The 27863-nt window shown below is 33.6% G+C and overlaps 1 protein-coding gene across 1 annotated transcript in view; it reads right to left on the bottom strand.

The window, feature by feature from the left end:
- LOC111086825 (slit homolog 2 protein-like) overlaps positions 1–27863 on the bottom strand; it is a gene marked incomplete at its 3' end in the record, with an annotated part of 189243 nt that overhangs the window by 117985 nt on the left and 43395 nt on the right. The window contains exon 3 of the mRNA XM_022391287.1: positions 9415–9486. Within this exon, the coding sequence (XP_022246995.1) occupies positions 9415–9486 (72 nt within the window). The remainder of the gene's footprint in view (positions 1–9414; positions 9487–27863) is intronic.

Here is a 27863-nt window from a genome sequence, read left to right as displayed (position 1 = left end):
TATATATATATATATATATATATATATATATATACACAGGTGTGTGTGTGTGAGAGAGAGATAGGAAGTAAAATTGGAAATTATTCCTGTGATGTACTTTTACTCACACTTTAGCATCATGGGCCCGGCATAGCCAGGTGGTTAGGGCGCTCGACTCGCAATCTGAGGATCGCGGTTCAAATCCCCGTCTCACCAAACATGTTGGCCCTTTCAGTCGTGGGGGCGTTATTATGTGACGGTCAATCCCACTATTCGTTGGTAAAAGAGTAGCCCAAGAGTTGGCGGTGATGACTAGCTGCCTTCCCTCTAGTCTTACACTGCTAAATTAGGGACGGCTGGCGCAGATAGCCCTCGTGCAGCTTTGCGCGAAATTCAAAACAAACCTTAGCATCAGTTTTAGTTTAATGAAAACGATGTAGTGTTTTATAGGTCCGTTCGAGGCGCTGTCAAGGGGAAAATGGCAGTAAATGCTGTCTAAACATACTTTTAAAATTAGATCTTTGAGCTGTATGCTATAAACCTTCTACAACGCCAAGTTTGTTTACCCTTTAGAGAACTGGTGCTTATTTATTTTTACTGGAGTGATGACTTTGTCATTACAATATGTTTTAAACTATCGTTTGACAAGTTTACGGTTATTTTTTTTTAATAAGCATGTTTAATTTACGAACAAACTTTAGTCAGTAATATTAAACAGGAGTTTCTCAAATTCTGACAGCTTATGAAAATATATTGTTGAGCCTCAAGTCTTTAGTGATTCATATACCCTTAATGTTGAAAACCGGGGATGGGAAGACTACATTTACTGTCAGAACACTTCATACCCCAAAGAAAGATAAATAAACAGGTACGAGGAACTCTGTGCTTCTGTAGGATTGCTTTTCTCCTTGAAATGTTATTTCGGGTTTTTGACACCAAAACTTTCTTGGATATCAAACAACAAGCATTAAGTAAATTATGTATAGGATCTGAAGGAAAATCTGGCAAGATCTAAAGTAATGCCTGTCCTGCATATACCACCAGATGGAGTATTTCTTTGTAGGTACATAGAAAATAGCATGGTGTTATTTTAATCCTTGTAAAGAGGAGTGTGCTTTTAGGGGAAAAGAAATAGAAAACAACAATAGATTACGTGTCCTATCTTGGAATATACAAACTCACTAAAAAAAGCAGCGGTTAGATAAAATACATATTAATAACAAAGCTTTTTTAAAAATAAGATCAGAAACTCAACACAACTAACAGAGTAGTTCACTAGCTAAACAAGTGTTCAAAAGCGTATTACGAATGGTAATTTATAGCTGTTCTTTAAAAAGCAGTCCCTACATTTTAAGTGTAAAACATGAATTTGTAGTACATGATCATAAGATGTATCATGATCAGCTCTCACCGAGTATAAGGATTCTTACCGTCTCCTCTACTACAAACTACAGCCTCGAATGGCGAAGAGGCTGAGTGCTGGAAAGCTGAACAATCTTTGCGTTACTCACAAGTAAAAACGTACCAAGAGTGTATAAAAGTACATCAGACAAATTTTCATGATTTATTTGTTTATTTGTAATTAAGCCCAAAGCCACACAATGGGCTATGTGTTCTCTGCTCACCATGGGTTTCGAAACCCGGATTATAGCGTTGTAAGTCCGCAGACATACCGCTGTGTCACTGGGGGCTTCATGATTTAAAACCATAGTTTCTAATGGGTGTAATCATCCTAGCTGACATAACTTAAGACTGTAGTTTTCAGTTGGACATACTACAGGATTTTTACGTACTTACTGTACTCTTGCTTATTTATACTATAGTCTATAGAATCGTAAATAAAATATAAGTTCAGGAACTAGGTGAAAACCTAGACAAGTTCAGTCACTCTTTTGCAGTGAAAAAGACTAAAAATGGGTGTATAAAATAAAATAAAACCTGTATAATAGTTGGGCTTAATGACAGATCAACTGTACAACGTTTAAAAAGTGGTACCCTTATATTACAGATAGATACCCGGTGGTTATTGGCAGTGAAAAAAAAAATCGGCCAAAATTATGAAATAGTACTCTAGTCAAATCAAACTATCTAGATAATTAATATTCATTATATTTTGAAAGTTCCTACATGCTTTGATTTAGTAAGATTGGAAAGTAGGCCAACAAAAATTCTGACTGTGGAGACAGACATATGGAAAAATAATTACCAGACAGACTACAAATTACCGCAATATAACACTTCTATATTCCTCAACGCAGCATCGAGTGATAGCAGTGTGCTTGCTGATGTAAAGCTTTATAACTACCTTTTATTTGTTTTAGTCACTGAAAAAGAAAGACTATAAACTTTGTTCCACATCTCGCGGAGGATGTGAATGTATAGACATTTCAGAATACTAATCGTCCAACTTGTCAGACAAAAAAGCATCTTTCCAAATTAAGCACTGAGTATATTTATTACCTATTAATCACACGCTGTCATGAACTATGGTTCCTTAATCTAACCTATCTGTCCCAGCTGTCACTAAGAAAGTGTGAGGTAAAACAAACAAACAAAGCATGGGTTCAGCAAAATAAAATACACTTAAGCAAATATATATATATATATATAAACACAGATGATATACACTTAAAACTACGTTTGTTTAGGGAGTTAATACTTTTTTGTTATTGAACATATAGGTTAATTTGTCAATATCTGCTCACTTTTAATATTTGAAAACTTTAGTTAGCCGAATTCAAGAAATTCATATGTTCGTTTTACACCAAGAAAAGCTTTGTTAGTATATAGAAATTATCATTTTTGTCTTCCAAGTTTATTAAACCCACTATCAACCATTCCTTTAAAATATGAGGTCACTCACTTTAACAACAAGGTGACAAAAAAAAAAAGAACTCCCAGACAATGAGAGAGTGATATAAAGAGCAGGGCGACAAATAATAATTAGGGATTTGTATGTAATAAACAATATTTTTGAGCTAGCTTAACAGATCACTTCTTAAGTTATTAATTCCAAATCTTCTTAATTTTGTACTCGCCAGGACACGAGACATCTTTAAATGGTAAAAAATGTTACATAATGAGCTTGAAAGAATCACTTGTGGTAAAATAGATTGACTGAGAGTTAGTTTACAGTTCTTCTTTCCATGGCTACACACTCCTCCCTTGGGACTAGAAGTAATTTCCTGAGAATCAGCAAATAAAATGCTTTAAGAACTCAACTGTAGGAAGGGCTACTTTAATAGAAACTCATTTTAAACCTTTTTGTAATAAATGTGCATTTTTCATAGTTATCTCGATGTGAAATAAAGCAGACTGACAGAATGAATGACAAACATGAATTTATGAACAAGCTATTCAATTTACACACACACACATACATATATTGTTTTGTAAGCTAAAACTCCAGCTACGCTAATACTGGCGCTGCAGTAGCATAGAGGCAAATCAATAAGGGACAGTATTCTTTAAGATACGTCACATTATTGTTTAAGATATTTCGTATTGTTTTTGTACATTTTTCCATACTGTTATTATACCCGTTAAAAATTATAATTTTAAAAACCTAAACTAATCTCGAACTAAAAACGAAAGGGGTTTTTCAATCAAACACGCTAGTGTAGTGCAGTTATGTATGTTTACAGAAGCATTTTGAACACATTCTCATTTTTAAAACTTCATGCAAACTGCAACGGAAGTTCGCCTGTCTGTGTCTTAAAACGTTTGTCACAATAAACGATCACGTACCGCCTCTCCTCTTGAATCCAAACCTTCATAATTACGAGTGAAGAGACTCGGTCTGTTGTCAGCCCTGTACTGGAAAGTCATTATCGTTCCTTCCTTTCGTAGTCTGAGCAGTTTTTAAAGAATGTCAGATTCCTATTCCTTATTAGAAAATGATGGAATTTTAAGATAAAACCGAATAACTAGAACAAGATTCCTTTTTCTCAAGGAACTTTTATATTTTATGGATGAGTCATAATTAATTTTATGGTTTCATATCATCAACTTTAAAATAAATAATGCAGCAGTCAACTGCTTTTATATATTTTTTTCTTTCTGAACATTCAGGTAAGGTATTCCAGGAGTATTTGGAAGCAGTTGAAATATGTACTAAAATGTCATTTTAGTGATTTTTTTCTTTTATTGAAGGTTAATTGCACTTAATGTTACACTGTTGAAGCTTCTTAATACTTTTCCATTAGTCATAAGACGTTTTAGGGAGGTTTGTGAAAAGTTCGGCATATATGCATTTATTGGTGATGTTACGTTATTCAACGAACGTTAAACCGTATTTGAAAACAACAGCCAGTGTTTGTGTGTTAGGTATACTCTATCGTTTCTTTATTGTTACTTTAATTAACAGTATTAGTAGTATGTTTAACATATAACATTTTATTACTTTTTGATTTAGTTTTTATTACAGAGGTTGTTTTGCATTGTTTGCTTCGTATACGTATTTAGGACTAGCCTAAACCTCCTAAGCTGATCAAACTCAGTAATATATTATTGGTATTACGATTGAAAATATCATTAAAGCACGGCTACCGAATTGATGACACAATCCATTCAACTCTTTATAAGTTATAACTTAAGAAACGTATATTCAATTAGCTATACTCATTACCAGGTCAAGTGTTAGTTTCGCTCTTAATAGATAGCTTGTTTTAACTAGAAGTTAATATTAATTTATAAAAACATACTTCCTTCATCACCAATCATGTTAATTCCGATGGCCATTTATTACCTACTTTTGTTCGACACTAATTTCCATTGCAACAAGATTCTGCGAAGGTTGACAAAGTCATTCTTAAATAACACATCTTAACAAAATTTTCAAACACTTTATTATCTGTACTCGGTTTATACGACGACGCTCAAGTAGACCAAAGGCATAAAAGTACATTGAAGCTATATCGAGGGATTTAACGGCCATGTGGTCGAATGGGATTGCTGAAATTCCAGTTCTTTCGGTCATCTTTCTTATAAAAATAGTTAGTGATTTTGAGATGTGGCTGGAACCTCGCTAACTTTAGGCTTATGAATCGTCTTCAATTTAAAATCTCGATTTATTTCATATTAAAGGTATCAAGAAGCATTCGCAGCTTCATCGCAACAGCTTTTTTGGGGTTAAAAGGTCCTCTTTCGTAGTCATAGAGTTCACTTAAGGATGAAGGTGTTGCTGCTGATACACTTGGGATATAGTTTCAGAGCTCACTTCTGTCCTAAACGCTTTGTTACTTTCCTATTACCACGGAGAAAAATAAAGGTACCTTTGTTTGTACATCATTTAACAATTCGCAATAGAAATACTATTCCTCGGAAAGGATTATGAAAAAATATGCTCGAGTCATAATTAACCGTGGTGCATAGCACTCTGGAATGATCAGAAATTCGCTGTGAACAAAATATGTATAATTTCTAAGTGTGTCACTCATGCTTATAAAGTACCAATAACCCTTTGTTTTTAATTAAGCACCAAACTACACAATGGGCTATCTTTGCTCTGCCCTCCACGGGTATCGAAACTCGGTTTCTAGCATTGAAAGTCCGCAGACATTTTTATTAAGTCCTTCAGAATACACTATTTCAATACAATACTTTTAGACTTTCCATATGAAGCGTATCTTCTATGATAACCTTTGTATTTCCTATGTGGCAAACATTTTTCTGTGAATCTTTTTTTAGACATTGTTATCAGTGTGTTTGATAGAAATAACAATTAACAAAGGCACGAGTTATTAACATTTACAGAGAAGAAGAGCCCCAAAGTTCCCCCTCAGGGCTATGGCAAATTTCCAAACGATATATGAAAGAGCACGCCCCATTTACTCGGTGCTCTAGACATAACATCGTGGCATGTTAAAACAACCGTTATAAAACACTTGAGTAGCAGTTTTTTATAGCTGTTACATCGAACTATTTTCAGAATAGTAAATCTGTATTAATCACGAACTTGGTTATGTTAAACGTAAAAACTGTCAAAGTTTCGAAGCAACATAATCTAAAGACTTTGTAGAAAAACGATTTGGAAAGCAATACAAAAGACTTGTTTTACACTGAAACTGAAATTTAAAACAGAGGTTAAGGTGATTTTACTCAAAAGTACTGTTTTATCATAAAGAAAACTAATAAAACTGAAAAAATTGTGAAAACAGTAATAACTGACTCTTGGCACTGTAGTAATGTCACATTTATATTTCTGTATAACATGTATTGAAATACATGTTAGTGTATTTATTTACACGAGTTTTTTTCTTTTGTGTGTGAATGTGTAAACGTACCATTGTTCTTTGAACCATCCGTCGTTAAATCTGAAAGAAACAGTACACAAGTGACCATATGAATGTATTGTACGAACTGGTGAAAACAATTAAATTGATTGTTGGAGGTCCGAGTAGTTAATGTCAAACAAGTTGTGATGAGAAACCTTCTTTATCTTGTTTTATTCACGTTTTTGTGTTCTTTCATGTTATATAGGCTACTACAAAGTGTATAAATAGAAACAAAAAACAGAGCGTGACTTTTGGCCAACCTTGTAGACTTACATGTCTCGTAGTTCTGAAAATGATGAGTGTAACGACGATCCAACCTGCTTGGTCTCTCTCCATCCTAACCAGATATATAAAGGAAAACGATTTTGGCTGGTTTGATTTAGCTCAACTAAACGAGTAAGCACTGGGGGAATACCTTCTATAACTGTCTTTGCCGTTGCCACAACAGTGACGAATTACCCTACAATGAGGTTTCTCTACTCCCTGTACTCGAGGGAACCACTACACGTGGACTATGTTTCTTGCAATTTCATTAAAAGGAGATTTGTTGAAACGAAGAACAAAGTACCACGGGAAATGTACGATTCCACACGCCCAGAGTTTTCGCTTTCTCTTATTTCGTTTTTACCCAGTGTGAAGGAGACCGAACTTTTCCAGAAAACTACAAATTATAATAAAATTATAACTCTGGGGAAATCACGCGAAGAGTTTTGAACAAAGTGCGACTACGTAAACTCTCTCTCTTTCTCCTCTAGTGATTCTTCTTTCATTTCACGGTCTATCAATATTACACCATCCTAGTGTGTTGTATACACTGAACTGAGAGGATAGATAATAGATGGTGCAGTGGGAAAACTTCATCCATCAACTAGTTTATGTACCACTAACTTACCACTCTCTTAATGACGGCTCTAGTTTCTACACGACTGATTCCAGTTAATAAGCGCGACTGTTATATAGCTGCGCCATCAAATAAAACTACTAATACCACAATGCTTAAGTTAAAAATAATGAGCTAATATACAGTTACAAAAGACTGAAGTGTAAAAGATTTTGCATGAGAAAGAGGAAAATAGAATACTGAGCATAATAAAACCATAGCACTTGAAATTGACGCAGGATCACAAATGTAGATGAAGATTAATTACAGGGTGTTGCAAAAGTCGCGATCACCATGATTTTTAAACACCTGTCCATTCGAGGTTAATGATAACAAAATCAAGTTATCATGAACGAAAGGTCATTCAGGAGACATAAACATTACTTCGGTAAATCATATTAAGAGTGGAAACTTAGGAATATCATGATAGCGTATTTTTCAATGCCAAATTTGGTCTACAGCAAATGTAACATAGCTGAACGTTCGTAAATTTTGTAGTTTTAAAAACTTTTGTCATCAATTTATCGAATTCTTGACTTCAATAATTTCTTTTAGTGATTTTCAGTTCTGATACGGGCAAATAGAAACAACCTAAATGTAAATTAACTATTTTTTTAGTAACTTGTAGTGACCAGATATCTTACTGGTTGGCTTGCATAGTACAGTCTGTGTTTTTTTAAATGAAATATTCATAAGTTTCTCTACGGTTCTTTCCTGAAATGTGGACATGCTGAAACTGTGCTATACTTGCTCGTTAAATGATTCACAAAATGTTGACAGTGTCCTCAAAAATCAAGATCCAAGGAAATTATGATTATGTTACATAATACTTTCCCACAAAAAATGAAGATTTACTGGAACTATTTAAGGTACTGAATATTTCCATAAAAAATAGATTTTATTTTAAATTATATACACTACCGTCCCATAAATGTTCTGAAACAATGTCATTCTGAATCTTTCATAAAAAAGGAATTTAAAGAAACTATTCTATTAATATCTTGTTATAAACAGAGATATACTATAGCCATCGCATTCAGTTAGTTCCCAGAAAAACATGAATTTTCTGAAACTTTGCTTCATTATTACAGTTCAGAAAAACAAATATTTAATAAAATTATACTATTTTATCTCTTCCCACAAAACCATGCCATTCAGCACTAAACTCTAAAACTGTATTAGCTTTTCACTTGCAAAGGAAATGAGGGTGAACTATTGAACTACAAGTGACCTGTGTTTTTAACATTCAAGGCCATATGATAATTACAGTCTCATATTCCTTAGAATGACCTTCATCCTTGATGTTCAAGGTCATGTGATAAGTAGAATCCTCATATCTCTCCAAGTGACCTTCATCCTTGATGTTCAAGGTCATGTGATAAGTAGAATCCTCATTCTCTCCAAGTGACCTTCATCTTTAATATCCAAGGTCGCGTGAACTGTAATTCTGATAACCTTCATGTACCTTTCTCCTTAGCAAGGCCATGTGATAACTAAAGACCTCATATCCCCAACCCTTCAATGAAGAGGAATTTGAATCTCCTTATTACTTTGACTTCTGGTGATATAGAAACAATCTTAAATTTGACCTACTGTTACACTTGGACCTTCTGTCATATTCGATCCAACTCCAAAAGGAAACTTGTTAAGAAAAGATGTTCAAAAATATTCTATCAAACAGACAAAGCAGACCTGTTGTGCGGAGTAACAACTTAAACTTCTCTATTCTTAGCGAAACGATAACCACGCTTTATCACCTTTATTTGTAGCAGTGCATTGTTCAACATTGCTTCGTTCATCAGACATATATAGAAACCTGTAACTCTACACGCGTGCTCGTGTGTATAAATTTAGTGATAGTGACGCGATTCACACAGGAAACTAACAAAAGAAGAGCAAATATAAAGACCAGGTTTATAAACTTGGCTACCCTTATTCTCCAATCTTTAATAAGACAATGGTTCATATGAGAATACGAACTATTGGAGGTTGATTTAAACAGCAGACGAACTGTCTATTAATCACATCGATCCACGAAAGCGGTCTGCCTGACTGCTATGATAACATTTCTTGCCAACAAGGCTGCTAGAATAGAGGTACATAAACCAAGCTTTACCATTGACACACGAGAAGGCTGCATCTCTAATCTAATTGCAATATATGTGGTACTCATTAAATGTCTTGTTAACGGCAATCGATCTTCAACTTCTAAAAAATAACGTAAGCAAAATCTCTTTTGCTTTTATGAAATAAATCTTATTTAAATTGAAGGTTACTTACAGACGTTCTAGTGAAACGGCATCTCGAAACGCTCCACGCTCAATGGCGGTGATTCCATTATTTTGCAGCTGTCTGTGAAAATAAAGAAAATAAATATTTAATTACGTTGTTTCATTTTGCTCTGACTTAAAGAAAAATGCTCACATTATTTGTCTAAACGAATTTCTAAAAAAGAATGATTTAAAATCGTGACCAGTCACAATCTATTAATAAGAAAGTGATGTATCTTAGGGTACACTCTTTTGTAATCACGGAATAGCATTTTTCTACATTTTTATTATGACAAGTGACGCTATCTTTCATATTAGAGCTGAAGATAATGCATGAAAGATAGAATATTACAACAGAAGGGTGTAAGCTATATTACTATTTATAGTCACAACTAAACCTAGTTTTTACTCCTTGTGTTATGAGTTTGTTTGTTTTTAAGATAGAAATAATTTGTTAATGTTTCGATACATTTAACCCAGGAGATAAAGTCTGAATATATAGAGTGGTTTATAATACGGGTTCTAATAGTTTAGTGTATTACAACAGATGTTAGTTAAAATTGCCTGATGTGGAATTAAAACAAACTAACGTAAAAACTACTCATGCAATCAATTTCAAATCATGGCACACGTAAAAAGTAATCATTCAGTCACTTGTCAGTCATGGTATGCATAATATCTAATTCATTAATAATTTCCAAATCATGGCATACATAAGCACTAATCATCTGACAACTTTAAAATCATCACATACATAAGAAATAATCATTCGTACACTTCTTAATCATGGCTTATAAGACAACTAGTCATATAATCAGTTTTATTTCATGTCATTTTTTTCGTCCTTTTAACACTGACCTATTAAAACCTAGTCTTTTGAAGAGAATTACACTTTCCAATAACAGATACAAGTTCAAATATAAAACTTTAGTTTACTGCTTGATAAAATTGTTTCACTGACATGAACATATTGGTCATTAAACTGATAAAGAATGTTATAACATGCGTTGCTGATATCTTAGTTAAAAACATCCCATTCCACGAAACATGCTCGCCCTTTCAGCCGTAGGGACGTTATAATGTACGATCAATCCCACAATGCGTTGATAAAAGAGTAGCCCAAGAGTTGGCGGTGAGCGGTGATGACTAGCTGCCTTCTCTCTAGTCTTACACTGCTAAACTAGGGACGGCTAACGCAGATAGTCCTCGTGTAGCTTTGCGCGAAATTCAAAACAAACAAGCAAACAAAAACACAATACTATCAAAAACTGCTTGTAATATAATAACAAATACCACATTAGAATTCGGAGATGACATCTAGAAAATCACGAAAAGGCAAATGGACAGCTCATTAGGATACGATATGTTTGTCAGGGATATTTAGTTATCCACTAAAATTTACGAGGCAATAACACCAAAAAATAGTACTTGAAACTACATGCATCGGGATATACCCTCATTAAAGGCACCTAATTCCCCTAATTAACGTTTGAAGAAAATTATTCTTTATCTCCATTTAATTTGTAATATGAGACCATGTTATGGTTTCAGCTAATAGGACATTTTATTCTCTCCAGTGATTTAGCTCCAAACTCATTTATTTGAGCTGGAGAATATCCTTAAACCCAAATATACAATCTGTTAATTTTGTTTCATTTGAAAAAGCAAACGAAGAAAAACAGTTAACTAAAATGGCCTTAAAAAAAGAGGGAATCTTTCATCAGACCATTCCACTTAAAGTAGATGTTCTCATTCATCATATCCTTTATAAGCAAGAAACCTCCTAATGATACTACACAATAACGCTTCTTATGTTCAGATAACTTTAGCTCTTAAAATTCTTCTGCACTTACATAAGAACAATAAACCAAAACTTTGGTGTTCTTTTGGCTTGAGTGCAAATCTTACAAACCAACCATACGAATAGGTTTGGTTTCATAAAAGTGAAATTGATAACTTTGAGTCTTGAATAGGTTGCAATATTGAGAACTAAGACATCTGAATATTATCATGTTCGGTTATTTTCCTGAAAATGTTGTCTGTCAGTTAGTCTGTAGACACTAAACTAATGTCACATAAGGGATGTTTAAAGTTGCAATTTTTACTGTCGTGACGTCAGGAAACGTGCGCATCTAAGAATCACGAGAAGAAGTATGCACTCTGTAGGCTACAACACAGCATGGTATACGAACTTCAAAAGCAAGAAATAAAAATATTTGTTAATCTTAAAGTTGGTTTTATTTACACTTGAAACAAAACATTTTCGGGGACCCTGCGGATGTACGTCTATTTTATTTTGGGGATTGAATAAAGAATAGCCCATAATTAGAATTAATTTGACCAGATTCTTTATATATATATACTAGCTTACTTACACGTTCAACGTACGAAGAAGACAAAGGGCCTATGACAGTGACTTGGGGAGGCACATCAAAATCATGAACCCTATGTCACTCCTTGGGGAGTCCTACGGGTATATGCCATGATTGATGACAATCGGTCCAGCGATTCGCCAGTTATAAGTGGATACACGCATACATACAGACTTTTGTCTAATAATATATAATAGTTAGCGTTTTCGTTCAGCGCACAGGGAAGACAGAGAGGGGTCAGACCCAGAAGCCGACCACACTGTGTCACTCCCCAAGAGACCCCTAAAGGGTTCATGTCGGATTTGGTGACAATCGTTCCAGTGGTTTCGCCGGCTATAAACGGACATGAGAAAGACATTGTGGCTCCAGGAGGTGACCCTCCTAGAGGGGCACTAAGAGTCTATAACAGGTTTTATGACAATTGTTCCAACGGTTCACCAGTTATTAGCGGACACTCACACACACAAGTTTTTGTCAAATAATGGTTTAGATCAGTGGTGAAATTCTGCCGGTACTTAGTACCGAAACTTATTTTTAAGGCTGTGCTATCACCGGAACTTATTTGAGCTGCTTTGTCGTTTTGTATGTTTACACCTAGATTTTTTTCTTATTTTAAAAAACAGGTCCACTTCCCCCAGCTGAGTACCTCTACTTTTTTTGAGAAATTTCACCCCTGGTTTAAATATATATATAAGAAAAATGTTTCACCTACATTATTTGTTCTACAGGTTATTCTTTTATATATTTGGTGTTCTAGTGTGATCATAGTTTTCGGTCTCTCATAATAAGTGAGGTATAAAAATTATGAGTTATTTTATTGTATTTCTTGTTGAGTTTTTCGTGATATACATAAATCCTTACATAAATTATGTTGTTTTTTAACCCTAGCTCTGTGTTCGTGTAAGGAATTATGAAAGTGACGCATCCCCACTTGGCCGATCGATAGGTCAGCTGATTGATTCAACTGAGAACTTAACTATCTATGTTCTATAATAAACGAATTAGGAATTTTGTACTTTAGTCCCTGTCCATTATAACGCCATTCTTCCCCCAACTGTTTCATCTAATAAACAAAAGGGTCTGAAAGGACTACTATAATAACTAAGGTAGGTTCCCGCCAGATCTCCCTGTTTATGTAAACCACAAACTGAGGATCATTAAAAAGGAGTCTACCTCGCTTCTGTTGTGTTGGTTAACCCTTGTACATCAGCACTTCGATTCCCAGTATACTAAAGCTTTCGCACGTGTAACAATTTAATTGCAAATAAACATCACCCAAAGGACACACGTTTGGAACGGATCACTCAACAAACTAAAATATAAGAAGGAAAATAAATAAAATTTTAGGCAGTGTAAAAAAGCAACACAAAGTTTTGCAGACATCAACTCTTTCTGTACGAATTAGATCTCTGAAAATATCTTCTAAGCATCATTTGTACTTATAGCGTTTTGATACACATTTAAAGGAGGTTGCTACAACTAGATGTTTATTTTAGCAGTGTTGCCTGAAACACTTATCACAGTTTCTACCTTTATAATATAAGATTTTTCGATCTTTTCTAAAAATTCAAGGAATTATGAAAAAATATTTACAATACAGAAAAAACAGTCAATGCTAAGGTTAAAAGATTGTAAATTCGCAATATTTTAATTTGCTTATTCAGAATTTACCTTCAAGCTTCAGTACCAGTTGTAATATATTGTTACTTTGAAATCACTGCAATAAGCAAAATGCAAAATTAAAAATTCGTTTCAGTGTTTATTCTTCTATATCTTACACTGTTTATTAAAAGTTTGCTGAAATATTGAATTTGCTTCCCATAAGTAAAACATTTTAAATTACATTTACTAATGTGTATTGTGTCATAATATGTAAATTCAAATAAGGTAAGTGTGTGTGACGCCAGTTAGAAACAATTTATTCATTTCTTTTTCTAATGTTACTGATTTTTTTTATCACATACAGCAGATGGTAACAATACCCTACACGTCTGTTGTACAACTTCTTTCAAGCAGAAGGTAGTTGGAACATTTCCCCTTAATTATGGCATCTTACCCCACACTTATCCTATATACATTTCAAAAAAATATTATTGTATATTAAATCGCAGAATGTAAAGCCAAATATAAACAATGTATAAACTAACGAAAGTATATCCAAGCGTTGTGACCGTGAATTATATCATGAAATGTAAAACCAAACGTCAACAATGTATAAGGTAAAAAAACGTAGGTCCATGCGTTGTCACAATATAAAGAATCATTAAATGTAAAGCCAAATTCCAAGAATGTATAAAACAAACAGCATAAATTCAGGAGTTATTACTATGTATTACATGAAAACATGCATGGCCAGAGGTGAAATTTTGCCGGTAATCACCAGAACTCAGTACCACTTCATTTTTTTTGGAATTTGAAGTTTAGTACCACTTTTTTTTTTATTGGAAATTGTTTCCGTCTTTTTCTTCTCTTTTGTTGTACTTCTTGAAAATTCAATTTGAATAATGCATGGAGAGGTGCCGTTAACTTACATAAAACTTGATATTCCATACACTGTGAGGCTAGGTTTATGGCAAAGGTGAGTACCAAAACGTTAAAGCGAATTTTAACAACGTTCAAAGCCAAATGTCAACAATGTACAAAGTAAGGAATGTGAAACCATGTGATGTCAATGAAGCTTATACCAACAAATAAAAGGTCAAATGTCAACAATCTCTAAGATGCAAAATGTAGATCCAGGTGTTATTACTGTGTGTTATATCATAAACTGAAAGGCCAATTTTCAACGATTTATGAAGTGAGCAATGTGAATTATATGATGTCACCGAAGATTCAATCACAGAATTTAAGACTGAATAACAACAATCTATAGAAAAAGAATGTAGATCTAAATAAGATTACTGTGTATTATATCATACAATGAAAGGCTGAATCAACAGTCTATAAGTAAAGAATGTAGATCTAAATAAGATTACTGTGTATTATATCATACAATGAAAGGCTGAATCAACAGTCTATAAGTAAAGAAAGTAGATCTAAATAAGATTACTGTGTATTATATCATACAATGGAAGGCTGAATCAACAGTCTATAAGTAAAGAATGTAGATCTAAATAATATTAATGTGTGTTATATCATAAACTGAAAGACCAATTTTAACGATTTATGAAGTGAGCAATGTGAATCATATGTTGTCACCGAAGATTCAATCACAGAATTAAAGACTGAATAACAACAATCTATAGGAAAAGAATGTAGATCTAAATAAGATTACTGTGTATTATATCATACAGTGAAAGGCTGAATGATATAATATTACTGTATATTATATCATACAATGAAAGGCTGAATCAACAGTCTATAAGTAAAGAATGTAAATCTAAATAATATTACTGTGTATTATATCATACAATGAAAGGCTGAATCAACAGTCTATAGGTAAAGAATGTAGATCTAAATAAGATTACTGTGTATTATATCATACAATGAAAGGCTGAATCAACAGTCTATAGGTAAAGAATGTAAATTTAGATAATATTACTGTGTATTATATCATACAATGAAAGGCTGAATCAACAGTCTATAGGTAAAGAATGTAGATCTAAATAATATTACTGTGTATTATATCATACAATGAAAGGCTGAATCAACAGTCTATAGGTAAAGAATGTAAATTTAAATGATATTACTGTGTATTATATCATACAATGAAAGGCTGAATCAATAGTCTATAAGTAGAGAAACCTAGATGAAAATGCTGTTACTGTGTACTGTATCCTGAAATGAAATCCTGAATGTCGGTAACGACTAGAATAAAGGACGTTATCGCTTTATTGAATTATGAAACGTAAACAATGTGTACCAACAATATAATGTAACTCTTGAAATATTAATGTTTTTAACATGCTAATTAATTTACTCCATTAAACCTAATATCACCTTCAGGCAAGAACTAAAAAGAATCAGTTTTTGTTTGAAACGTTGTTGAGGCTTCGAAAATACACTAAAAAATGGAATTTGATCATACATTTAAACATTATAATGAATCCACTAAGAAGTGTTTTAGTATTCTAGAAATATTAATGCTATAATTTTACCCTATGTTATTTTAAAGAAGCTTTATGCAGACAAAGTCCTCTAAATGGATTTAAATTCATATTTCTTATCCCTCATAAAACAACGTACAAACTAACTTTCTAAAACAAACAAAAATGGTAAGAGTGTTAATGTTATCGTTACAGAGCTTTATAAAGAGGGAATTCAGTTCCTGCAATCATACATAAAATAACTGTCTTTTTTTTTAGTTATTAGTTTCACATTTAGTTAGGCTGAGTTTCTTTTAACCGTTTACAAAGCATTTTTTATGACTATGGAAATGTTTAACATCTGGCGGCATGTACGAAATAGTTACAATAATTTACAAGTACTCAATATAGGGTTATATTGTTTAATGTAAGATTCCATTCAAACCAATACTCATGCTAAGGCGTGTATTATGACAACAGTATTTGGAAAGTTTTGAATTTCAACAATTCTGATAAGATTAAAAACGTTTATAAGTGCATATATTCTAAAAATGCACCAGTACACACAGACATGCAGTCGAACTTATACTCGCTGAAAACTAATAATTCGTATTTTAGTATTCACAAACATGGACCTTTTTGCTTCACTCCAAATGTATTCAACAAAATCTTACTGGCACCCACAATTTGCCCTCCTAGCACCCAACCCATTTGGCTCCCCGACCGAGACGCACTTACAAATCGATATATCTCTTGGCTTGGTTCGTTATGTCTTGAATCGCAGAGTTTGGTCATAAAATGATGTAAGACTGAACTCTGACATGCGTAATAATTCTCTATATAGATAAATTTTCCAATAAGTAGGGTGTCTTCCAAGGGGCTGCAATAAAATATGACAGTAGTTCGTAATGAAGCACGATAGTTGTCATGCACTAAATGCTGCTTGTAGTTGCCTTTCACAATTCATGTAAACATGCCAGTTAAGCTAGGTTTTGATATGGATATTCGTTTGGTATAGCTTAATTTTTATAAGAGCAGTGCAATTATTATTATTATTTCGATTTTCTTTTGAAATTGTTTGGTTAGATATTAGTGCTGTGTTCTCCTACTACGGTGCTTTTGTGTTACTTATGTGCTTAAAGTGTAGACAACAGTAAATAAAAATATATCATTCCTTTTGTGTTTATAATTAACTGTCCTAACAGTGAGACTATGATAGTCTAAATGCATTGAAAAATGTTGTATTATTAGCCGTTGTGGAACAAAAGTTATGATGTCATTCTTTTTTGCTTTAAGTACCACTTATAAAGAACTGTTCGGATGTTAGGCATTCTACAGCATTACCAGTTTCTCTTTTTTTTTTTGGATGAATTAACCTGTAATTTTACCTTTTCTTAAAATTCTACATGCCGAACAGGCTCATCTGTCACATTCCGTTACCGCAGAAACATATAAACTAAAAATCTCACTACACACTTTGGGGCCTTGGGCGCATTATAAGGGTGATAGACAAATCCCACTATCCGGTCAGTCAAGAGTACCCCACGAGTGGGTATTGTTGATTATCTGCCTTCTCCCTAATATATTAATTTAAAATTGGTGACGGCTAGCCCAGATAGCCCTTGAGTACCTTCGCACGAACATCCGAAAACAAACAAAAAAACCAAGCTACTACATTTCATATATTTTTTATAACTTCGATGTACGTCGGATGTAAAAGGAGACCAAACAGATTATTGGAAACGGTCGAATAACGACTGAAACACACATTTGTCTTTGTATAAAATGAAAATAAATAAATATACAGTTCTTTTTAAAAAGGTTATGAAAATGTGAGAAAGTAAACACATCATAGCCTATGCTAATTTTGTTATAATTTTCAGTGTTTGTCTCTTTTATTCTCTTGCTATAATTCAAAATTCCAATAAAGTTTTTAGTGACTTATTTCCTACAAGATCATTATTCAAATTTTTCGAAAATATTTTTTATCGACTGAACGAAAGAATAGTAATTTAGCGCCATTAAGTGGTGTTTGTTTGTTTTGTTGAATTTCGTGCAGAGCTATTCGAGGGCTATCTGCGCTAGCCGTTCCTGGCTTTGAAGTAATAAACTAGACGGAGGGCAGCTTGCCAACACCACCAACCGCCAACTCTTAGGCTACTCTTTACCAACGAACGGCGGAAGTGACAGTAACTTATAACGCCCACAGAGCTGAAAGGGCGAGCATGTTCGGTGACGGGTTTCGATCCCGCAACACACAGCTCTAAATAGATTGGGCTAGAACCAGGGATCTCAACACTCATACTTGCTGAAAACTACTTTGTTGTTTTTATTTGTGCACGAAAATCTCAATGACATCTGTCACACCATTGGTTAAAGTTCAATGCGCAAATAAATAATGATAGTTATTACAAGGTGTTTTCGACTAAAACCTGAACTAAACTTAGAATAAATCATAGTATGTTGAGCTTCAACGTTCTGCACAATTTTAATGCTTTTTTTCCCCTTAAACTAAACATATTAACTCGTTTCTAAAGAAAGCCAGAAGTAAAGATATCATCTATTTTTTACCAATCGTTAAACATGAGCATGCCCGAAGAATCTTATTATGTGGATATATATAAATACATATATATTTGAATGCGTGTGTGTGGTGTGTATGTGGTGTGTGAGAGATAGAGTGAAATATGACAATGTATAACGTCAGACATTATGTTGTGGAATCAGAAGACATAGTTGAGTACAGGAATAGGGTGTTTCTGAGAAACTTAATCTTGTAGAATGGGTTCACTTGTATCTTTGGATATACTTTTAAATGGGTATTCCGCCTGACCTTTGATAATTTATAGTGAAATAAGCTCTCCAAGGAAAGACGTTTGGTCTGGTTGTTTTAACAAAATGCTGTGGTGGTTTAGCACTCTAATTGAAAAACGTTTCCTCAAATAAAAAATCCACAAAGAAGCCTCTTCCTATTTCATTGGCTAAGAAACTATTACCTGCATCTTGGCAGCGTTTATAGTATGTGTATCAAAATCATGGGTTGTACTGTGTAAACGTGTGAACAATAGAGAAAACAACGATTATATAATATTACGTGTAGCGACAGACGGTTAGAGTTTTATAGAACAACATTACAAAACGGAGATTATGACATCCTTGTGCTAATATAATAAAATTACGATGGCAGCAGCAAAGAGTTCTTTGTTTAATGATGGTGTGATTGCTCAGGGTTTGATGCTAATGTTGACCACATAATGAGGTCGATGTTAAACTGAAAATGCTGGAGTAGAAAGAGGTGATGTATTGAGTAGAGACAATTACCGACCAAAACAGCACACAACATAGGAGGTAGAAGCTTATGTGCAGAATTCCCGCAGAGAACGTTATGCTCTCTCTTTCTTAGGTTAAATACCAGCAAAGGCACTTTTAAATGCTTTACGGTAGCGTTGTAAAGTTTCCTTACCCGTATGTGACTCCTCGAAATGCTACTTTTCTAGCAGCGGGCCCCCTACTGAGTTGGATACAAAGGTTTTTTCTTTATTTTGCTCCTCCCCCGGCTCCGATTAGCAGCTAAAAAACAAGTTGCATCATACTAAACGTGACCAACTGCTCGCCGGTTTAAGAAATCTGTCAAAGAGAGCATTTATTGAGGATGGGCCATGCCCTGCTAGGTACCATGGGACCCGACAGAGGTGAGAATGGTACACTTAATACGGTCCTTGTTAGCAGTCCATGTAAGAAGGAAATCCATTTGTTGATCTCGTCACGGTTTGTTGGGGCGGCAGCTTAAAGCTTGCTGAAGAAGCAATCGTCACGACAAGGGATATGACTTTAAGTCTTGAATGAATAGACCTATATAGTTCCTAAATTTTTTCTTATCATGCCCACTCTTTAGTGTTCGCTAAGCGCTTTTTATCAAACCACAATTCACACAGATATAGTAAGACGCAATATATCTTTTCTCCTAGTGTATCTGAGTGTATTAAAATGTTGTAACCAAGAACATTTTAATTTGTTAATTATTAACATTCCATTCTTAAAAAATAAAACTATAGTAATCATTTTATAATAATAGCTAAATAACATATAATACGGTTAAACGTTTTTTTAAGTCTCTCCTGGTTCCTGGTTCTATTCTCAGATATATCATGCATGTTTTCACTGCACAACTGTTAGTTATCGGAATGTCCCTGTTCTTAGTATAAAACTTTTTAGGACGAGGTATGCCCCCAGTGGCACAGCGGTATGTCTGTGGACTTACAACGCTAGAATGCGGGTTTCGATATCCGTGGTGGGCAGAGCACAGATAGCCCATTGTGTAGCTTTGTGCCTAATTACAAACAAACAAACAAGACGAGGTACAAAATTTGCATTCTGAACTCACTTCGTTGAGTTACGGTGTAGTTTTATAAATTAAACGACTCTTTTTAAATACATAGTGTCCTCTCGTCCTTAACTCTCGCGATGATTTCAAATGAACTATATTGTACACTTATGCTGCAACCATTCTTAAACTGAATGGTTGTGTGCTCACTTGGATGTGTTTGAATCCAACTGGTGGTTGACCTTATATATTTAAAGTAACATATAGAAGAAATGAATTCATACACTAATTTTTAAATAATTTTATTGTTTTCATAATGGAAAATGGTGTATTCTACACTCTTATTTCAATATAATCCTTATCTGTATATGGTAAACCGTACGATTTGTTTGTTTTTGAATTTCGCGCAAAGCTACACGAGGGCTATCTGCAGTAGCCGCTCCTAATTTAGCAGTGAAATACTAGAGGGAACGCAGCTAGTCATCACCACCCACCGCCAACTCTTGGGCTACTCTTTTACCAACGAATAGTAGGATTGAACGTCACATTATAACGCTTCCACGGCTGAAAGGGCAAGCATGTTTGGTGGGACGGGAATTCAAACCCGTGACCCTCAGATTGCGATTCGAGCTCTCTGACGACCTGGCCATGCCGGGCAAACCGTACGAATTAATCTGCTTAGTTGACTTCATACTTCTTGCCCATAGAATGCAACATTATAATTACTGATCGTTTAGGATTACCATATTTTGTTTGTTTATTAGCTCGAGCTTTATACTTTTCCGGACGAAACCATTACGTACATTTTAAACAATTCCATTTTTACTTAGAATGGTTTTTATTTTTCTACTTCATAATGTTAGCTTATATGCACGATGCAACAATACTTTAACCAAATTTCTATTGACCATATCTTGTATAAAGCTTTCAAAATTAAAATATAAACCGTCAATATGATTTTTTTAAATAATGAACCTCACATTCGAACTGTTTTTCGATGTTACTAAGGTGTCTAAAGGAGCGAGTTTATTTCCTTGCTGATATTATGCAAAAATAATTACTACGGTAATATATAGACTTAAATGCTTCCGGAAATTATTTAAACCATCGACTTAGAATGTGACAAATCAGATTTCATTGCGACTCCATCTATTTAATCACAAATTGCCACTCCTTTGTAGCAACTTATAACACTTCTTCAAACACAGATTTCAGAAACTTTAAACTATTATTATTATTTCTCTGATAAATTAAATCTATGACTTGTTCTAAAGTGATTCTACATCACAGTTGCACAGTAATCTCTTTTATTTCATTAGTGAAAATAAAACTATCTTCAATAGTGTACTCTTATAAGAAAATTGTTTCCAAGTGTTTTATCAAAAATCCTTCTGCTTCATGGTTGTATACCTCTATATTAGATACTATGGGTCTAAATGGACCTTCTTCTATAAGTACCTCTTGGGTTACCTATTGATGGTTTTACACTTCTTGTGTTAACAACTGATCCATCTTTAAGTTTAATAACTACAACTGTAATTTGTTTTATTTAGTTTTTGTGAGATCTGATTGTAATTATTTTTACATTTTGTAATATCACTCATGAATTTTCTAATTTTAGTTATAATCTCACTTATTTATTTGCACAACCCTATTTTCATTTATGAAGCTTCATTATAATTACTAACGTGAAATATTCGCGCTCTGCTGCGGAGTTCAAAGGGCCCCCTCATTGTAACTACCGATCGAGCTTCTCCACTATCCCAATTATTTGCATAGCTACTCTAATGGTGGAATCAGCACCTGAAAAAAAAACCGTTAGGATACCCGCCTGTGCACGTGTGCCAAATTTGGTCCCGTTAGCTTGTGAATGTAGATATAAACGCATTTTCAAACATGGCGATTATTGGATCCCAATGGGATTTAGGAACTCGGATGCCAAATTCGGCTTCAGCGACCCTTAAAACCTACTAGTAGTTCTTTATCGTGCCTGGGTGACCTTCCGGACGCATTTTATCCCAACTTGGTACCCCCTCTTGTTATGGGGGCTACGCCATATAGATAAGAACACCCTTGGGCCAGCCCCAATAAGAATGCTAGCTCCAAAGCTTTTTGGAGGAGTTCGCGGATAAACAAACTAACAAATTCACACACAAGGTAAATTAAAATAGTTTATTATTTTTATTTAGTGTTTTTATGGCTAATGTTTCTTGTGTAATCACATTAGTATTTCTATATTCAGGACTACAATTGTGCAAAGAAGACAAACTTATTGCAGGTATTTCGATTCTAATGCTACCAAATGGCCCATAAAGAAGACAAAGCTATTGCATGTATCTGGATTCTAATGCTGTCAAATGATCCATAAAGAAGACAAACCTATTGCATGTATGTGGATTCTAATGCTGTCAAATGATCCATAAAGAAGACAAACCTATTGCATGTATTTGGATCCTAATGCTACCAAATGACCTATAAAGAAGACAAACCTATTACATGTATCTGGATTCTAATGCTATCAAATTATCCGTAAAGAAGACAAACCTATTGCATGTATCTGGATTCTAATGCTGTCAAATGATCCATAAAGAAGACAAACCTATTGCATGTATGTGGATTCTAATGCTGTTAAATGATCCATAATTACCTGGTCATATTGGTTATTTTGATATTTATTCCAACAAACATTCAAAAGTTAAAAGATAATTCTCCAATTTCAGTTTTGCCAGAGGTAAAGCAAACCTTAAACCACATATCAAGATATTTTTTTTCAATTTCATTTAGTACGTTGGCTGAATTGTTTCTTATCATACCATTCAGGTGATTAATAAAAATGTTTGTTGTTTTCTTGATACATACAATTTATTATGGTTTCTATTAATTTAGGTAGTGATTTACTACTTTGTGTATTTATTAATCATCGTGGTTAAATTTATGTTAGATATTTGAGTTTGGAGATATGTAGAAGCCTCTTCAAATTGTCGTTTAAGTGATTCACATAAGTTTTTATTTTCCTTTTATTTCAAATTATATAATTTTTGTTTGATTTACTTGTATTGTTTCGATTGGTAAAATTGTTTATTGGTAGATACCTAAAAAATTACAAATTTTACAGTGACTTTAATGTTTTTACAATAATTTAGAAAAGATTTATGTGATTGATTTTTGCAATATTTAACAAACAAGTATTCTAATCTGAGTTATTACAGGTTTACCATGTTAGTATTTGTCAGTTACATAAATGTGCTATAAAAACAAAACATCAGAACTATGAATTACAGATTTCCACAGAAATATTTTAAAATTTTCTCTGGTAAAGGTAGTTTTTAAATAAATTTAACAAAGTATATAAAGTAGTGACAATAGATTCATGTTTGAAATACCTTAAAAGTAAAATCAATCCTAAAATTAGACTGACCAGTGTTTTAAGTATGCTCCCGAAATTGCGGGGGGGGGGGCGAAGTGCCTGACAAGCTTAAGAATTGCCGACAAGGGGAGTAAATGTAGGGGCCCAATTACATTTTATGTGGGGGTGGAGAGCATCTTTTGTAGTTACGTCACTGAGAGAACCTGTCTATCACATATAATTTTAATACTTACAAAAACTATGTATTAGGAACTCAGTTTTAATTGTAGCAATATTACCAACCTCCCACTGTTGTATTTCATTTTAGACACGCGAATTGAGTGAATGTGTGTAATCGCTCAATGGACGTAAAAACCTCCGTTAAATGAGCCTTAGCACCTTAAACTGTGCTACTGTACCTCATTCTTAAGTAATCATACATGAAAATAAATACATCACAATGTATATAGCTTTAAACCTAAAATCCTTCTTCTCCTAAACTAAAAAGACCACATACGTTAAAACCTCCTCCAATACAATACTGCATTAATACTTCAGACTGTATTATTTCTGAGTTTCTTCCATCTTCAACCACATTTTTACAGATAATTGAATATCGTTATCAGTTAGACAATTACACCTCAGCACAAATATATTATATTATATACATTTATTAATAACCCTTATTGTCCAAACAAGAATAATGGAAAAACTATCCCTTATGCATTTGTTTCAGAGTTTAGTCTTAAGCAAAATACTAATCTGATCAAAAGTACGTGAAATATTTAGTTGAGAATTGAAATAATTGACCCTGGTGACTCAGCGGTAAGTTTGAGGGCTTATTAACTAAAATCGGGTTTCAATACCCGTGGTGGGCAGAGCACAGATAGTCTATTGTGTAGCGTTGTGCTTAATTACAAACAAATACTACCTCAAAATAAATCTTATAATGTGTGCTTCTGTATTAAATATTGTGTAATAATATTAAAGTTTATTGCTAACGTTTTCCCGAAGGTTTGAAAGCCAAGTTAATGAGAGCAACAGTACCGATTATGTAGGAGTAATTTGTTAAGTAAGAGGTTATTCTTAATATCTACTTTAGAGACAGTGTGACGCCGCTTTCCTTCGAATTGTGACTTTTTTATCTGTTTAGCAGTTTTCTTACTATATGGCTAAAGCAAGAATTTAGTATCAGTTGAAGGGAACTGATAAAAGTCAACTGATAAAATCACCTTGTTAGTGGGTTTTTATGAAGTTTTTTTTTCAGATTCAAAAACAAAGACTTTTCAACAACTTCCGTTACTCAAGTTGTTACTTAATTTTAAGGAGATTGTCAGGAAAAGTAGCAATTAAACTTGTTTGTAATTAAGCACAAAGTTACACAATGGGCTATCAGTGCTCTGCCCACCACTGGTATCGAAACACGGTTTTTAGCGTTGTCAGTTCGCACACATACCGCTGTGCACTGGGAAGCAACAACTAAAATAAAATAAAAGCTATGCTAATTAAACACATTTATACACGGGGTTTGCACATGACTTCACAACATGTATTAATTTTTTTGTTTCAAAACCTTTCACATATGGATGAAAAGTGGGCAAAAGCGACAGTCATAAAAATTCTTAAGAATATTAGGAACATTGGAATCTAGACTTTATATCCGTATTAATTTTATTTCTTGCTCTCAAGTTAGTTTCAGTCAAAAAAATTAAAACTTTACACCTATGATGATTTTTGGAGAAAAATGCAATGTAGCCCGTTAAATCAAACCTTGAAACTTTATCGCTTAAAAGACTGACACTTAACGCCAACAAGTTTTATAACTCTATCATCTTCAATACTGCCCTGCGGTTGGTCAGAGGTGAGTTTTCGGGCTTACAACACTTAAATCCAGGGTTCGATTACCTGCGGTGGATAGAGCACCAATATCCCATTGTGTAGCTCCTTCTAGTACATCAGCATTAAAAAAATAAATTTAAACAGAACAAAAAAATAATAATTTCACTGTGGGAAAAAGGAAATATCAACAAATTGGTGGTTTGCACAATTTTAACCACTAAGTGATCACTTAAAAGTGAGATTTTCATAGCTCTAATTTTTCATAACATGCTCGAAAATTAAAATTACTCAACTGTGCTGTTCAAGAACTATAAAGTTACCCACAAAGCATAACAATAGAACATTTGTCTTTCTTCAAATGAGTAGAATATTACTGCGTTTTTACTAGAACATGAAAAAGTTTCAAAATAAGAAAAGCAACAATTCTAAATTAACCTGCACTTTATGGAATACCGTTGAAGGTATTCTACACGCAAACATTTGTTTTTTCCTGTTAGGCTGCAAAATGGAGCAGCGTAAAAACCATATAATGACCCAAGCTTGAATTAAGAAAACAATTACTAAAATATACATGAACTTAAATTCCTTATAAAGTGGCTATCAATAAGCCTTAAGATACAGTCATCAGGCTGTTGGCCTAGATTTGCAATTCTGAGTGATTCAAAAATACATTTACCAAACTATAGCCATAGCTTTTACTGATTCGCATATCAGCGATAATTTCACAAACTAAAACAAAATAAGGAAGAAAAAGTTTCAATACTTGGTGAAACTCGACAGTGTCAAGACGAGTTCTTCACGTTTTTCTTAATTAGGTCTCGAAAACTTCAAGAGAAGGAATCAAGATTTATTGACTACTAGCTGGTTAAATTACGATAACTCAATCAGGTATGTTGTTTGTTTGATTCAGATTTTTCGTGCATACCTATATGTACATAATCGTCAATAATTTTAAATCGATAAACGAAATGGAAGGCATACACTCAACAGCATCATCGCCATATCTTGGGCTGCTCTTATTTTAGCAAACAGACAACTTTGGTCATCACTCGTATAGTGCACCCACGTCCCTAGAGTGCAGAGCCCTTTTTTGTGACAAGGGACCGTAAACATGGATCCTCGAATTCACAGTCAGAGCAAGCTAACCACAGAGCCACGCACGACCCTCAGGTGTGATTACTCCTAAGCTCTTAGGTAATTAAACATGTCTGACAGTAAATGAAAATCACACTCTGAGTCAGAATATGATAATGACAAAAATATGTTTGTGCTGAGGGGTCCTGCTCCCCATACGAGGCTCAGGCTTAAATGATCTGAACAAATCAGCATTTATTTTGTTCGTATTAGAAGACTAGTGTCAAAAATTAATAAATATTAAAAATTCACTGAGCGAATACGTTCAGTTTTGTAAATTGTCTTGAAAAATATTCTCTTGTTTTTGGTAAATTTCAATGCTTTAATCAATCCAATACTTGTTCAAAATTATAACAGAAAGAAAATGAAGCTATTTGATATCCAAGTTTATTTATTTAATGGCGTCCTAGTCATAGAAAAGTATTTTTTTTCTTCTGACAGTTGTCCATCATATCAATAATCGATATTTGTGGGTAGAGATCAAAAGGACAATTATATTTTTCTCTGATCTCTGTAATAAAAGAAATTTGCTCCAATGTCGTCCACATGCCGATATCAATCACAGACAGATCTTTACAACAGAGGGACAGGAAAATGAAAATTGACACTTATATGAACGGCACTGGTTCATCAAAGTACACAAGGAAAATTCATACGCTTGTTTTTCTCAAAGCATAATACAGACAGTCGGTATAGCTAACCTGCTCAGAAGCAACAACAAGAGTACTGTTTCATGCCGAACTTTGATCCCAAATCACTTAGCGCAGAAAACAAAATTAACAAAACATCCTCTTTCAAATGGAAGTTTATAACAAAATAATTAGTAACCATTATAATCGAGATGTGTACTGCAGTTTACTAAATACAGACGTTTAAATATCGCCTATCAACGGTCTTTATTAAACTCGCTTGCAGAATAATGTTAAATCTGCATAAGTCTAATGTAGCCTCTCAATTTATGGAAAGAGCCTTTATTGGTTTGTTTTGTTGTTATGTACATAAAATTATGTACATAAAATTCCATATGTTGTACATTATTAACTGAAGAAACAATTTGAATATGTCACAAGAATGCCGACTATATATTCGTTTTCCGAAAGTTAAGTGTGTATAAAATTATATATAATTCTAACAAAACCAAATGATTGGTTTTATTTTCTAACGCGTATGAAAAGATGATCTATTTTTGAATGTAATATGGAATGGAGAAATAGTTGAAAATTTAAAAAAATCGTATTTTTATAAAATGGTATTTGCCAGTTACTTAAATGTGCTTTAAAAATAAAACATCGGTACTACGAGTTAGGGACTTCCACAGAAATATTTCAGATATTTCTCTGGTAAAGGAAATTTTGAAATAACTTTAACATAAAGGATATAATGTAATGTCTAGATATATAAAATAGTCAATATTTATAT

The sequence above is a fragment of the Limulus polyphemus genome, unplaced genomic scaffold, assembly GCF_000517525.1.
Source record: "Limulus polyphemus unplaced genomic scaffold, Limulus_polyphemus-2.1.2 Scaffold1465, whole genome shotgun sequence".
Taxonomy (NCBI): Eukaryota; Metazoa; Arthropoda; class Merostomata; order Xiphosura; family Limulidae; genus Limulus; species Limulus polyphemus.
Note: the sequence above shows the minus strand (reverse complement) of the source record. Positions and strands in the feature narration are given on the sequence as shown.